Source organism: Diceros bicornis, chromosome 3 (assembly GCF_020826845.1).
Source record: "Diceros bicornis minor isolate mBicDic1 chromosome 3, mDicBic1.mat.cur, whole genome shotgun sequence".
In the NCBI taxonomy this organism is placed as follows: domain Eukaryota; kingdom Metazoa; phylum Chordata; class Mammalia; order Perissodactyla; family Rhinocerotidae; genus Diceros; species Diceros bicornis.
The window spans coordinates 96,995,094-97,010,016 of NC_080742.1; the positions used below are offsets into that span (position 1 = coordinate 96,995,094).

The following is a 14,923-nucleotide window of genomic DNA, read 5'->3' on the forward strand; positions in this document are numbered from 1 at the left end:
TTGATCTAGATGGATCCCAGCATCAGTATTTCTGCTAAAAAAAAAATAAATAAATAAAAAACAGGAAAAAAGAAAAAGTCCTCACATCCAGGTGATTCTAATTTGCAGTCAAGGTTGGAAACCACTGCTTTAAAGCATGGTCTCCCCATGTTTGCCCAGGGGTTCTGACACAGTGGCCCCAATTTCTACTTCTCCCAAGCTTCTCTCCCAACATAGCAGGGGTGTCTATGTGTGTGTTTGAGTCCCGGGGCAAATAGTGTTAAGCTGCTATTCCTGAGCCCTAACTGCTTTTTTTCCCCATTGGAAGGATTCCGATTATAAATATAGCTCCCTTCATAAACATTGGGATCTCTGTTTTAGAGCAGTCAGTCTTTGGAAATATACCAAAAACTGGAAAAGAATTCCAGTAATTCACAAAAAGGTTTTTAATGCTACTTTTCAGTAATGTCATTTCCTTTCTCTCTCTCAGTGAGTGTTGCCCAGAACTACTGGATACGGTAGATAACTATGCAGTGCTCCAGCTGGATATCGTGTGGTGTTACTTCCGCTTGGGACAACTGGAATGCCTTGACGATGCAGAAAAAAAATTAAACTTGGCTCAGAAATGCTTTAAAAATTGTTATGGAGAAAATCATCAGAGACTGGTCCACATAAAAGTATGTTACTGTAATTTGTTTTATGTATTATTGAGCCCATTTCTAGAATTTGAGTTTATTCCTATTAAGGTATTTAGACTGCTGCCAAAAGTTGATTTTTTTTGATAGTAGTATGCAGTCTGCTCTTTTTAAGCTATATTTTAACAGGATTGTTAAATGTTTTATAAGTTGGGCTGTTACTTTGGTGTGTCCAGAGGAACACGGTTTTCTAGTCATAGAAACCCACGATCACTCTGACCGAGCGAGCTGATAACTGTGTTCAGTAGAGGCTAATGAACTATTTAAATGCAGAGAGTAGACATTGTGAACAGTAACAGTTTATGTGAGTGAGTCACAGCTCAAGAGCTGTGGTTTGAATAAGGATTTTTCTTTTTTGTGTGTGTGTGGAAGATCAGCCCTGAGCTAACATCCATGTCAGTCCTCCTCTTTTTGCTGAGGAAGACTGGCCCTGAGCTAACATCCGTGCCCATCTTCCTCCACTTTATGTGGGGCGCCGCCACAGCATGGCCTGACAAGCAGTGTATCAGTGAGCGTCAGGGATCCGAACCTGTGCCGCCAGCAGCAGAGCGCACGCACTTAACCACTACACCACGGGGCCGGCCCCTGAATAAGGATTTTTCTAAGGTGGTTTCCACAAGTCATCAGAATTCTGTGTGGGAATTGCAAAGCAACATACGATATTGCTGGTTTGTGCTTTTGCATACTTCCCTACTGACCAAAACGGCCACTGTCCTGGGTGTCTGGAGACAGGTGTTCTGACACTTTCTTCTGTGTGGGATGGGGATGTCATTGTACCCTGAGATCTTTACTTTTGCCATCAGCAATACTGAAGATATAAACATTTTAGTAATGCCATTTTGCCCTTGGGGAGACAAAGGGAATTACAAATATGAGTATTAAAGACTGGTAATTAGGGGCCGGCCCAGGGGCATAGTGGTTAACTTCAGAGTGCTCCGCTTCGGCGGCCTGGGTTCATGGGTTTGGATCCAAGGTGCGGACCTACACCACTCATGAAGCCATGCTGTGGTGGGGACCCACATACAAAATAGAGGATGAATGGCACAGATGTTAGCTCAGGGCTGATCTTCCTCACCAAAAAAAAAAAAAAAAAAAAAAAAAAGACCTGTAAATAGAAATAAGACAGTTTTATCCCTTTTTTCCCTCAATACTTTTAGGGAAATTGTGGAAAAGAGAAGATATTGTTTTTAAGACTTTACTTGCTTCAAGGTATCCGAAATTATCTCAGTGGAAATGGTGAAGAGGCTTTTGAATATCTCAATAAGGTAAGAAAATGAATACTCCAAAGTTGTAACCATTTTCACCTACATTTTTTTTTAATCCTCAGAAATTAAGTATTTTATAAACTCAGTAGTTAGTGACTTGTGAGGAATATGCATCTCTCTCCCATTCCCTCTGCTTCATATATACCATAAACATATTTGTGTTTGTTAGGGTTACAGGTAAGATGCTCAAAAAGGCAGTGAAATTTAATTAGCCAGAAGTTTCTCTGTCCCTCATCTAGTCATCTGGAGGTGAGTGGGCCAGGGCAGTGGAGCAGCTGGTGTGGCAGCCAAGGTGGCGCCTGTTAGTGCCTCTTCCAGCCAGCAGAGGGGGCAAGAGAGTCCAGTGTAAGCCTCTAGAGAGGTGACCCAGAAGTTGCCCCTGTCACTTCTGCATGCCATTGGCATATACAACCACCTGGCTACACCCAGCTCAAGGGAGGGTGAGAAATGCCATTAGCACAGCTCAAATTTAGGGGATTTTATTACAAAAATGGAGGAGATCATGGATACTAGCCCCTCCCACAATACTCAGCCTATTTTCTTTTTTCTTTTTTTGTGAGGAAGATCAGCCCTGAGCTAACATCCATGCTAATCCTCCTCTTTTTGCTGAGGAAGACTGGCCCTGGGCTAACATCCGTGCCCATCTTCCTCCACTTTATGTGGGACGCCGCTACAACATGGCCTGACATGTGGTGCATTGGTGCGCGCCCGGGATCCAAACCTGGGCCACCAGCAGCGCAGCACTCACACTTAACCGCTACGCCACAGGGCTGGCCCCTCAGCCTATTTTCTCATGTTATATTACATATAAGTTATGTGAGCAGGGAAAGTGTTGTCTGTTTGCTTTCAAACTAGTAGATAATAGGTCACATTTAGAATTTTTATCTAAAATCTGACACACCCTAATTCACATTGGGTACAGCCTAATTTCCTTCAGGCTTTAGCTTTTGTTAAGCTTTAGTGTTGCTATAGTTACATAAGTCTTATATTTTTCCCTGTTTATAGGCACAGCAACTCTTTAAAGAGCTGTACATTGATCCAACAAAAGTTGACAATTTGTTGCAGTTGGGATTTACTGCCCAGGAAGCACGGCTCGGCCTGAGGGCATGTGATGGGAATGTGGATCATGCGGCTGCCCACATTACCAACCGCAAAGAGGTACCTTAACGTGGTCTTGGTGACGCTTGGTCAGGCCTGTGCCTTTGAGTAGGTATGGAACTTGAGGTAACAGCAGGCCTCTTTCTGAAGGGCCTTAACTCTCAGATATGAAAGAACAGAAAAAGATAATTCCATAGGAGGTATTAATAACAGGGAACTCTTTATCACCTCAGACTGAGAAGTCAGGAGAAACTTGTCTTTTTTTTTTTTTTTTTTTTTTGCTGAGGAAGATTCGCCCTGAGTTAACATCTGTGCCAGTCTTCCTCTATTTTGTATGTGGGTCACCACCACAGCATGGCCACCACCGCATGGCCACCACCGAGTAGTGTTGGTCTGCACCCGGGAACCAAACTGGGGCCACTGAAGCAGAGTGCACTGAACTTAACCAGGCCCCAGGACTGGCCCAAAACTTGTCTTTTTTAATTGCATCAGTTTTCAGACAGCACAGTTTCCTTAGTTTTATTTCTTGCTGTGGTGGCAAGTAGTCCATAAGTGGGGTTATCCAAGCAGTCTTCTTTCTCTCTTTTTTTCACTATAGCATATTTCTGGAAACCGTTTTAAAGGGTTGTGTTTTTTCATGGGGCCATTGTTATAGTCTGGGATGACATTCTTGCCTAGAAACATGTCACATCATAGGAACAATTAACATTATATTGCGAAAGTAAATGTTCAAAACTATAATCATTTAAAACAATTAGAAATAGGGGTTGTGGGTGGGTGAAATAGGTGAAGGGGATTAAAAGGTACAGACTTCCAGTTATAAAATTAATAAGTTGTGGAGATATAATGTACAGCACAGGGAATATAGTCAGTAATATTGTAATAACTTTGTGTGGTGACTTATGGTAACTAGACTTGTGATCATTTCATAATGTATAGAAATATCGAATCACTATGATGTGCACCTGAATCTAATAGGATATTGTATGTCAATTATACTTCAATAAAAAAATAAAAAATAAAACATTTAGAAATAAGTACAGTAAAAAAAACTTTAGGATTTTGGAGTTGGAAGGAATGTTACCATGTCTAATATGCCAGTTTTACAAATAAGGAAAACCCGGGCTCAGAGGTTGACATTTCTAGCGTAATGGGTCAAATCAGTGGTAAAACCTGAACTAAGACTCTGGTTTTCTCATGCACTTTCCATGTCCCATTGGAGAATAGTATTCTGATGAGTTTTTACAAAAGGTTCTGAAAAGCCAAGACATATTATAAAGTGGTGAAAGGTACCACTTCACTTCCTAACTTTATAAGTAGCAAAAATAAAATGTCTTAAAAAAAATAGTGGAGTCATATCAGATGTGTATTTAATGAAGTAAGCTATAAGCCCTTGGAGAAAATAAAGGAAAAAACAACTGTATATAGTGCAGTGGATCCTGCTCACTCTTCTACTCAATGGATGTGTATTAGTTAGGATGCTTTTGGTTGAAAGCAACAAAAAGCCCAATTCAAACTGGCTTAAACGCCCAATAAAAAGGGCAGGGGAAGAATTTACTGGCCTACCTAATTGTAAACAGCTCAGAGGCAGGATGGGTCTCGGGTTAGTTGATTCAGTGGCTTTACCCTGTCCCTGAATTCATGGTTTCTGTCTCTCTGTCCCCTCTGTGTTATCAGTGTCATCCCATCACACCAAGAGCATGGTCTGGGTCCCAGAATCCTCAGAGAAATCCTGAGCTGCTCACTGATTGGCCACCTTGAGCCAATCAGTGTGGCCATGGGAATGCCAAGACCTGATTGGTTTGGGCCTGTCTCCTTAGCTTAGGCCAGTCAGCACATACTCAGGGAGCTGGGTCAGCCTCCTGCATCTTAGGGAGAGCGGGACGGCCAGTGGCTGACCAGCACCATGTCCCATAGAACATGCGCTCCCGTGAATCTGCTGCCCGTCAGTTCATGAGGCCCTGGGTTTGGGCATCTCACTGAGCTGAGGGTAATATGTAATTCCTACAAGTTGGTCTGTTTTGTACATCATGGCCTTGAGTGCAGACCAGTTTCGCATCTGGCAAAAGAAACAGACTAAAGAAACCGAGGTCACTTACAGTGCTGAAGGATTAAGTGGCTGTGAAAGGCAGCATGGCAGCTGCTTCCTAAGGGTTTCACCACTCATTCTGGCCATCCACAGCCATTTGCCCTGATTTTAGGACCTAATCTTCTCTCATGTAAGGTTTGATTCTACTGTATCTGTGAAATATTTCAGTGAAATACTCACTGTCATTTCTTTGGTCTGTTGTATTTTTCTAATTCTTTCTAGTATAAAGTGAAATATCAGAAAATACTTTAATTTCCTCATGTTTATCTACATGATTAAAAGAAAACTGACTTAGGGCCGGCCCCGTGGCTTAGTGGTTAAGTGCACGCGCTCCACTACTGGCGGCCTGGGTTCAGATCCTGGGTGCGCACTGACGCACCGCCTCTCTGGCCATGCTGAGGCCACGTTCCACATACAGCAACTAAAAGGATGTGCAACTATGACATACAACTATCTACTGGGGCTTTGGGGGAAGAAAAGGAGGAGGATTGGCAATAGATGTTAGCTCAGAGCCGGTCTTCCTCAGCAAAAAGAGGAGGATTAGCATGGATGTTAGCTCAGGGCTGATCTTCCTCACAAAAAAAAAAACAAAAAACAAAACTGACTTAGACATTTGTAATTAAAGAAAAAGTATTCTTTGTGTCAGATCTGTGTTAGATAATGCCTGAATCCTGTGTCTGCTGGCTGGCAGGGTCTTTCTCTGCTTTAAGGTTATGCATGTTTCTTAGCCTTTTGAAATATAAATGGAAGAAGCTGGAATTGAAAGCAGAGGATGGGCAGGGTAAAGGCATTTTACATGGGGTGTATGTGTGAATGAAAGTCGAAATGTGAGTGATACAGAATAATTTTGAGTAGGTGGGTGAGATGAGCAAGCCCATTGCCTGTGGAGAAGGGGTTGGAGTGGGGGGCAACTGGCCTAGGAGGCAGTTAGAGGATGTGATGGAGGTGAAGACGAGGAGAAAGGCCAATTCCAGATGAAGTAGAGGTGAAGGGAACGGCCAGCAGAGCTACGATGCCATCGTCGGGCCAGTGTGCTCACTGGTGGGTTCTCCCGTTGTTGTAAACAGGAAGTTACAGTAGGAGGAGCCTTCATCCCTGGAAATGTTTTGGGCATTTACTCCGTTCCACCTGGTCCTACTGCTAACTCGGGGAATTTTTGGTTCCATGGTGAGGATTCCTTTCTTTTCCTAAGAGATGAGGCCACATTCTTGCTGTCAGAATGTAGAAGGGGCGCTTGTTGCTTAGGCTGAGCCACGGAGGTAGGAATAGATATAGCAGAGGTGAAAAAGCTGTTTTCTCCACTGTTCTCCCTGTGTCAGGGTGAGGACTGACCGTCTCTGGAATTGTGCAGAACCCCTCGTCCCACCTCTGTGTTGGTGATGACTTTGGCCAGGTCACTTAACTTTCTTGAGAGATTTCTCATTGGCAAAATGATGAGGTTGGATTAAATTAGTGGTTTTTAAACTCGATTAGTTTAGTTGTTTTTTAAGCAGCAAAATTCCTTTTTTTAAATATTTGTTTTCAAAACAAATTTAAAACTTTCCTGGTTGGGGCTGGGACGGGAAAGGAGAAGAGACTAGAACCTTCCGCACCCCTTCTGAGGCTCTTACAGCAACTCCAGACACCTCTGAGACTCAGGGTTGAGAACCATGGGATTAGACGACCTTGGCACCTGATGTTGAGCATTCTGGGGATTTTAAACAGACTAATAGGCCCTAGAAGGCACCTAAGTCTCTGCTACCCAGGTGTGGTCGGTGGATCAGCAGTTTTGCCATCACCTGGGTCCCCCACACACATAATCTGAGTCACATTTTAACAAGATCCCAGGTGATTCATCAAAGGCTGGGAAGTCCTCCCACCAGCACAGGAAGCTCTTCCACCCTTCCCTGGAAGAGGGTCCGTCCACCTCTCTCTGGGACCGGCAGCTGTGAGCTTGCTGCTTCCAAGTGGCCTGTGCTGGTGCCGGGTGGTGGTCACTGTGAGAGGCTCCCTTCTCGCCCTGGAGTGAGGTCTCCAGCTCCCACTGGTGTGCCCCAGAGCAGCACCCCATGCTGTCTGCCCTCGTAGCCCTTATGCTGTTACTGGGTGAGACAGAGAGGTTCACCTCTCCTCTTTTGTTTTTCACTTCGCCTGGCAACCCCGCAAATCCTACATAGCATAGGTTGAGAAGGCTTTCTGCAAACTCTCAGTCCCTAACTCAGTGACTTCCGTTTTTCCTAAAGGAACTGGACCAAATAAAGAAAGAGGAAAGAGAGAAGAAAAAACGCCGCCTGGAGAACATAAACACGTTGAAAGAAATGGGCTACTCCACTCATGCAGCCAAGCAGGCTCTCCATCAGGCCAGCGGGAACCTGGACGAAGCCCTGAAGGTAACGCCTCCCCATGGGGCCTCTTGGCCTGCCCTGAGCAGCCTGCTTCGGGGCCCAGATGCCACCTCTCCATTTAAGCTCCTCTCCAGTGTCCTTCCCTGGTACACAGAGCCCCCACTCCTTGAATGAGGGCCTTCCTCCTCATTCCTGGTTTGGATCTAAGGGTCAGAGGTCTCTTGTTCTTGAACATAATGACAGAGCAAGAACGACGGGCCCCACCTCGGTGCCTGTCCCCAGTCTGGCAGAGCCCACAGGGCAGAACTTTATGTGAGGTTTCCATTTGCAGTAGGAGTTTAACAGTAATGTGGAAGAAGAGAATGGTGATTAAAGCTTTAGTATTTTTTTGAGTTAAAATGTTTCATTTGAATACCTAGTTTTATTTTTCTATTTAGCCAGTAGTACATACTGGCAAAGGGGCCTTTTAAAGATATCCTCAGAAATGACTAAAGAGATTGGGATCTAGATGAGTAGTAATTCTACCTGGGTCCATTCCTTTCCAATTTTTGCTCAAGGAGCAGATGGAATACTTAATGGAGCAGGGGCTCTGCTGAATCTCAGCAGGTGAAGTGGGAGACAATGACTTCTCTCAGGGAGCGGACAGACACAGAGCCTGGTGGGGGAAAGGGCTGCCATGTGGGAGCACAGCAGGTGGGGGAGCAGGGGCCCCGAGCTGAGTGGTGGAAGATCACGGGAGTGGATGGCAAACAGAAGCTCTCTGGGCAGAAGCAGGGGCAGTGGGAAGGGCGGAGGCATGGGTGAGCAGGAGCCCTGGGGAACTGCCAGGGTTGCTGAGGCCTGGGGTGTGTGCTTGCTGGAGGCAGGGGGAGTGGGACAGAGGAGAGTGGCCAGAGATGGGGCCGGACAGGTAGGCCAGGCCAGGTGGGTGGGGGTCATCTTTTTTGCCCCACTGAGGAGATCATGCTGGATCATGCAGGCAGTGGGGGCTGCCCTGCCTTTGCCTTTCATCCTCAAGACCTGTCCCATTCCTTGGAAGTCCCCACAAGTCAGCATTTTTAAACATATATGTCTATATTTTTAAATTATACAAATAGTACATAAATACACTCAACCAATATAGAAGTATTTAGTATTAAAAGGGAAATGCCTTGGAGCCAGTCCTGTGGTGCAGCGGTTAAGTGCGCGTGCTCCCCTTCGGCAGCCCCAGGGTTCGCAAGTTCGGATCCTGGCCGCACACCGACGCGCTGCTTGTCAGGCCATGCTGTGGTGGCGTCCCATATAAAGTAGAGGAAGATGGGCACGGATGTTAGCCCAAGGCCAGTCTTCCTCAGCAAAAAAAAGAGGATTGGCATCGGATGTTAGCTCAGGGCTGATCTTCCTCACAAAAAAAAAGAAAGGGGGGGAAAATGCCTTAAAAGGGTATTTTCAGGTTAAGAGTAGGTACTGTGTGACAGAAATCAAGGGCCAAAAGAACCCCAGTCTTGTTGACATTTTAAATCCAGAGCATGACACCTTCCAAAGAGAAATGACATTGGGCAGTCCTGCGCTGTACAAGAAACCTTTCTGTGTATAGCCTTTTGTGACCTCGTCGCCCTGTTTTCTTGGAATCCTTCCACCCGCTCTCCCTCATCCCTTCCTGCTTCCTCAGAAGCGATCTTGGTGCTTGGCTCATCTTCATCCTTCAGACCTCAGCTTGGATGTTACCTTTAGCAGGAAGCCTTCTCTGAACACCAGCCTCCCTGGCCCCAGCCTGGGTCGGGGGTCCCTTTTCTGTTTCCATAGCACCCTTTGCGGGGTTCCCCAGTGTCCTACACTTGTCTGTCTGTCTGTCCTGCAGCGATGTCTGCCTAGCACATACTGGGCACTCAGTCTCTGTTAAGTCAGCAGGTGTTGGTGATGAGTAAAGGGGATTCCTGTGTTTTTAGATTCTTCTCAGTAATCCTCAGATGTGCTGGTTAAATGATTCAGATCCTCAAACCAACAACCATCAAGAAAGTCCTTCCCAGGAAAGTATCGACCAAGTAAGTGAAATGCACTGGCGCCCTCTCCACACGTGCAGCCTCGTGTGGGCGTGGTTGGGGTGACAGGGCTGGTGGCAGGACAGGGCTGAGTGGTTGGCTCCCTGGGTGCCCGCTGTGATTTAGGCCTGCCCTAGGGGCCTCCCAGGCTCACAGCAGCGGGTGGAAGCAGAGCAGGAGGTGTTTCCTTCGAGAGTAGGAACAATGAGAACGCAGTGAAAGTTGTTGTTTCTTCAGGCTTTTCTCCTCTTTTATAGCCCACCAATTCATACATCAACTGCTGTTTCTGTCAGGCCATTTCTCTGCCTGTGACCTGAAAGGGTGTCACCGTGGTGACTGTCCATGTTTGCCCCCACTTCACATTAGCACACCTAGTACGTATGGCCGCTTAGCTGATGGTACTGGTAGCTAGGTGTGTATAGCACTTTCTTCTCAGCCCACGCTTGTTGCCTTTCTCAGATGACTGGGCACTGACATGAGGTGCAAGTCTTCCTGGATCCTTTCCAGGCTGCTTCATACGCACATTGGTGCTAAAGAGCGGGGTGTGCAGGAAGGCCAGTGGTATATGCATGCCGTGGGTTTTAAATCATATTCCCTCTAAGATAAGGCTGTCCTGGCTGTGTGTGGGGCGGACAGGAGTGTTGGATGTAGCTGAAGCCCGTCGGCACTGGCGGCCACCTCCCTGTATTCTCCCCTAGTTGGTGTACATGGGCTTTGACACGGTAGCAGCCGAAGCTGCCCTGAGAGTGTTCAGAGGAAACGTCCAGCTGGCATCTCAGACCCTTGCTCACAACGGAGGAAGTCTTCCTCCTGACCTCCAGCTCTCAGCGGACGATTCTTCATCAACACCATCCACATCCCCTTCCGATTCTGCAGGTAGGTCTGAGGTCTCTGAATACTGACTGAGCACAGAGTATTCTGCTAAACTGGAAGCTGACAGATGGGAGATGTGACTTTGCTTAGGCTGAAATGGGGACTGAGACGGGCTTGCTCAGACAATGTGGCCAGGGAAGGCACAGCTGAGGCTGATGTGGATCAGTGCTGTCTTTTGGTGGATATTTCTCCTTTTTCTGTTCTTCTCTCCTAACTCACTTATTATTATGCTACTTTATTGCAGGTACCTCTAGTGCCTCAACAGATGAAGATATGGAGACTGAGGCCGTCAATGAAATACTGGAAGATATTCCAGAACATGAAGAAGATTATCTTGACTCAACTCTGGAAGATGAAGAAATTCTTATTGCAGAGTACTTATCCTATGTAGAAAATATAAAGTCAGCAACAAAGAAAAACTAAATAATGAACAGAAAGAAGTACTAAGTTTCTGCTTATAAATTCTATCATTATGAAAAGTCTAATACAGGTCTTCTTTTTTCCTTCTTACTTTTTATCTGATTTTGCTCCAGAGTGCTTCCTACTTGGGTGTAGGAGGGGCAGACAGGGAACAGGGGCGCATGGGGTTAAGAGGAGACTGGGTGGGGTGGGGGGCGGGGCTGGTCTCCAGGGGTGGTCTTGGGGAAGGAGCTGCCTCTGGCCTGCTTTTGCTGCTCCCTGGCTGCCATGAGACTCTGCAGCCCTAACTCCGCCCTCCCTGCTTGGTGTCTTCCCACCTAGAAATGGGCAGGGCAGTTACTTCTGGAGAATAAGGTGGCCCCTGGGGAAGGCCTCCAGGAAGAGATAGTGGAGAGGGAAGGCTCCAAATCTGTCTCCCCCTCTTCATCTTGCCGGGCTCTCCTGCCCCGCTGAGCCCACTGCTGCTTTCTTCCTTCTTTCCATGATGCATCTCTGCCTCCCTGCTTCACCCTCCCTGCCCTGTCCCTGAAGTGTCCTTTAAGTCTTCAGCGGGTCCAATGCTCTGGGGGCCTGACGGTGAGGCATCGGCTAGAGCAGCCGTACCACATTGCAGCTGACGCCCTCAGCCTGACATGTCTGTGTTTATGTTATTAGTTTAGTGACATGTGCACTTGAAATTCAAGGTTGAAATTCAGAATTTGTGTGTTCAAAATTCTTCTTTACAAAAATAAAATCTTTTATTAAACAGGAAAGTTTAAATGCTAACCAAAGCAACTTATTTTTAATTAGCATTTTCAGACACTATGCTGTCATATTAAACTCCCTGCTGGCTAAGACACCTATCAGAGATATATTTTCTCCAGGTTTTTGTGGGGCTTTTTTGGTATATCTCTATTACAGAAGACTCTTTCTAAAGGTTTGTAGTTAGCCTGTTAATGGCTCAAATAACTGTTCTCATTGCACCATGCATTCTCTGTAGATGTGCATTAAATGCACACCCACTCCAGCACCAGGACACAGCTGGCAGCAGCCAGGCACTGAGTGAGTGAAGTGCCAGATGTATTCCTGACACTTCCTGCCTTTCCAGAAGTCGCTGGAAGCTCCTGTGACTGAGGGCAGATGGGTCACATTGTTGCCGTCGAGGGGCTGGCTGAAATGCTTCAACTTCTTCACTAATGGTTTTCATAAAGCTTGGGCAGCTGTCCAATGTGAATGGGTGGAAATCTCTTATTGTCATTCTTTTAAAATGGACGATACAGACAGAAATAAAAGGTGGAAAACATATTCAAAAACTGTCAGCCTAACTTTGCAATAAGTTACTAAGACTCCTAAACTGTTCTACGTGTTGAAAATGCCTGGGTGGTCTAGAGCCGCATGTAGGTTTGAGATGTTTGCTTCGTTGGGTTCTCTGAGGAAATCAAAAGCATCACCAGGTCTGTTATGAAAAAGAGAAATGTAAAAAGCCAGCTGGGGCTGGGCTGGGGGAAGGAAGACCAAGTGAGGACGGAGAGCGGTTTGTGCTCCCCGTCTGGGAAGTGGCTGACGCCAAGGCCACGTGGGGGATTTCTCGGCCTCATTTGAGACCTTGTCAGACTTGGGTTTCAGGCCTGACTTGCTGCTTTTGGCTAACAAGTGACTATCCTGGGCTTGGGCCAGGTGTGGCTTCTAGCTTCTCAAATGCTTTTTAATGATTACAGAAAAGGCTGGGGAAGCAAAGCCACGCAAGCAGTTCCCTGACTTCGCTCCATTTTCTCGTGAGGAGATGCGGAGAAGCCAGTTCTGAGGTGGGGACAGTTCTGGGTGTACACTGTTCACAGGCAGGCTGCCCCTCTCCATGAGCTGGGGGATGGCTCTGGTCCTGCCTCTGCCTCTAGCTGGGTGTGTGAAAGTAGAGTGACTCACTCCCTGCTCTGGAGGGCAAGAGAAGCAGCAAAGGACATTTGTGATGAAATGCTGATCAGCAGAAGGGAGTGCACTGAGGCTGGGAGAGTCAGGGGTGGGCCTTGGAGGGGCCCTCCTTGGAGAAAAGAGAACATTCCAGACCTGGGACAAATGAGGTAATAGTGGAGGTAGGACAGCCTAAGTGTGCCATATTCGTGGTGTCCCGGGCGCTGTCCCAGACCCAGCAGAGGGTGCGTGTTGGGGGAAGAGAGTAAGGTTGGAGAAGCTGGCAAGTCCAAGGACAGAGCACCCTGAGGGACAGGTTGCGGGTCTAGATTTGAGTGGCAGAATGCCGGGGCTGTTGGAGAACTCCAGGGGGAGTGGGCTACAGATGTCTGTAAGGTTCGTGGGGTCAACTGGAGGCTTGGAGGCTGTGGCCAAAACATGCTGCAGTGGATTGGATCTGATGGCTATCACTTTTCTTGTGAAATTCTGCTCTTGGCTCTAGTGACACTGTCATGTCCCGTCCCTCTTTTCCAGCCCATATGTCCTAGAAGTACTTCCTGTCCCTTCCCTATCCAACTGAATGTACTTATCAAAGGCAAGAATATATTTTCAAAGGCAAAGAACATCTGGTTATTGGTCTGCTTTGTATTCTCAACATCTAGCACAGGCCTCTGTGTCACTGAAATAAAAATCACCCAAATGTATTATGCTACATAGATGCAAAACAATGGTTTTCCATCTGCTACTCTTTCTCCAGGAGAGGCAGGCTGGAGAAATGAACGCAGTGGCCCGTTTTAGGTCCCACACCAGTGGCTGTTTCGCTGGGGGTATCGTAGCTCGTGTGTTTTATTCTTCGGGGTTGGAGAAGAGGGGGATCTAAGGTGACATATGAGCGAGAGCTGTTGAGGCAGGAATGCAGCATCAGCTGCCTGGTTACTTGTGCTGCCTCTGTCAGCAAAGCAGTCTGAGAAGGTGATTAAATATCAATGCAGGTACTGGAGGTGGCTCTCTCTGCCTTCCCTCCCTGAAATGAACTTCTACTTCCTGGGAAGCCCTTTTGGGATGGGCGGGCCCTGGAGAAGAACCACTAGGAATCAAGTGATCCCAGGCCCAGCAGGCAGCCCACGTGGAACCCCACACCTGTACTGTGTGCTTGAGTGCCACCCAAAGAATGCTGAGTGGTGCCCCCTCTGCAACCGCTTCTCCTCAGCAAGCCTCTTTTCCTGGAGAGGCCTCAGGTTCCCAGGGTGTGGCCTAGAGCAAAAACACAACAGTGTCCTACCGCCCCTGGTGCCACTACTGCTCCTGTTCATCTGGGCACCCGGGGGACAGGTGAGACCTGTCCTGCAGCCCATCTTGCTGATGGAACACCTTTTGCCTTAAGGCAATAGAGCGCCCCCTTCTCTGCATCAAGGGCCCCCTCTGCGCCGGGAGGCTTCTGTCCTTGGCAAGATGCTGAGCTCTCAAGGGCGCACACTGTCTTCTGCAGCTTCTCCTCCTGCACCAGGGCCAGCCAGGGCCTGGCACGGAGAGCACTGTGGATGCAGAAAGCTGGTGCCAGGGCTGGAGCAGCACCCTCTTCAGGTGATGAGAGGGGCTGCTGGGGGAGGCTCCACTCAGGGCCCCTCCAGAGCCTGAGCCCCACGACCCCCATTAAGCTGCTCTCCTGTGTGTGGAGTGCTGGGCGGCCTCGTACACGCGGCTAGGTGGCTACTGCCCTGGCCTTTCCACTCCAGGCCTGAGAGAGGACACCCTCCTCGATTCACACAGAAATGGGGGCTCCGAAGCAGGGGTGACGGATCCCCGCTGTCACCTAGACAGACTGAAAAGCCGGTTCCTTGCTCCCTGGCCTCTTCCGTGGCCACTCCCCACACAAGTGACACGGGGGGGTCATGAGGCCGCAGGCCCTCATTTCAGCCACAAGGAGGGCAGGCCCAGGCCGGCTGTGAGGCCTCCGGTTCCTGGAATCCCTCCTCCCTCAGAGAGGAAACTGAGACTCGGTTGCAAAACAAAAGACGACATATTCCAGAGCACTTTTAAGGACGTGTATTTCGGTTCTTCCCAAGTGTCCTCGGGACAATTTGCCAAAATACCGCCCACCTGCGGCTAAGCAGCTTTCTGCGGAAACGTCCGTTTCCTCTCAGCCGGAAAGGCTTGTTGGCTTCCGGGGCTGTGGGGCTGAAGACCCTGAGAGCCGGGAGGGCCCGGGTGGGCCGGTGAGCAGGCCTGAGACAGGGTCGCTCTGCGGGGCCCTCTGGCTGTAGGGGCTGGG

The 14,923-nt window shown here is 47.9% G+C and overlaps 1 protein-coding gene across 7 annotated transcripts in view; it reads left to right on the plus strand.

Moving 5' to 3' along the window:
- Positions 1 to 10,946, plus strand: part of NUB1 (negative regulator of ubiquitin like proteins 1) — a 29,520-nt gene extending 18,574 nt beyond the window's left edge. For all 7 annotated transcript variants that reach the window (XM_058533483.1, XM_058533468.1, XM_058533507.1 and 4 more), the window contains 7 exons: positions 470 to 656; positions 1,832 to 1,939; positions 2,945 to 3,097; positions 7,349 to 7,495; positions 9,379 to 9,474; positions 10,170 to 10,347; positions 10,589 to 10,946. In XM_058533483.1, the coding sequence (XP_058389466.1) occupies positions 470 to 656; positions 1,832 to 1,939; positions 2,945 to 3,097; positions 7,349 to 7,495; positions 9,379 to 9,474; positions 10,170 to 10,347; positions 10,589 to 10,767 (1,048 nt within the window). In that variant the 3' untranslated portion in view covers positions 10,768 to 10,946. The remainder of the gene's footprint in view (positions 1 to 469; positions 657 to 1,831; positions 1,940 to 2,944; positions 3,098 to 7,348; positions 7,496 to 9,378; positions 9,475 to 10,169; positions 10,348 to 10,588) is intronic.
- Positions 10,947 to 14,923: the final 3,977 nt, after the last annotated feature.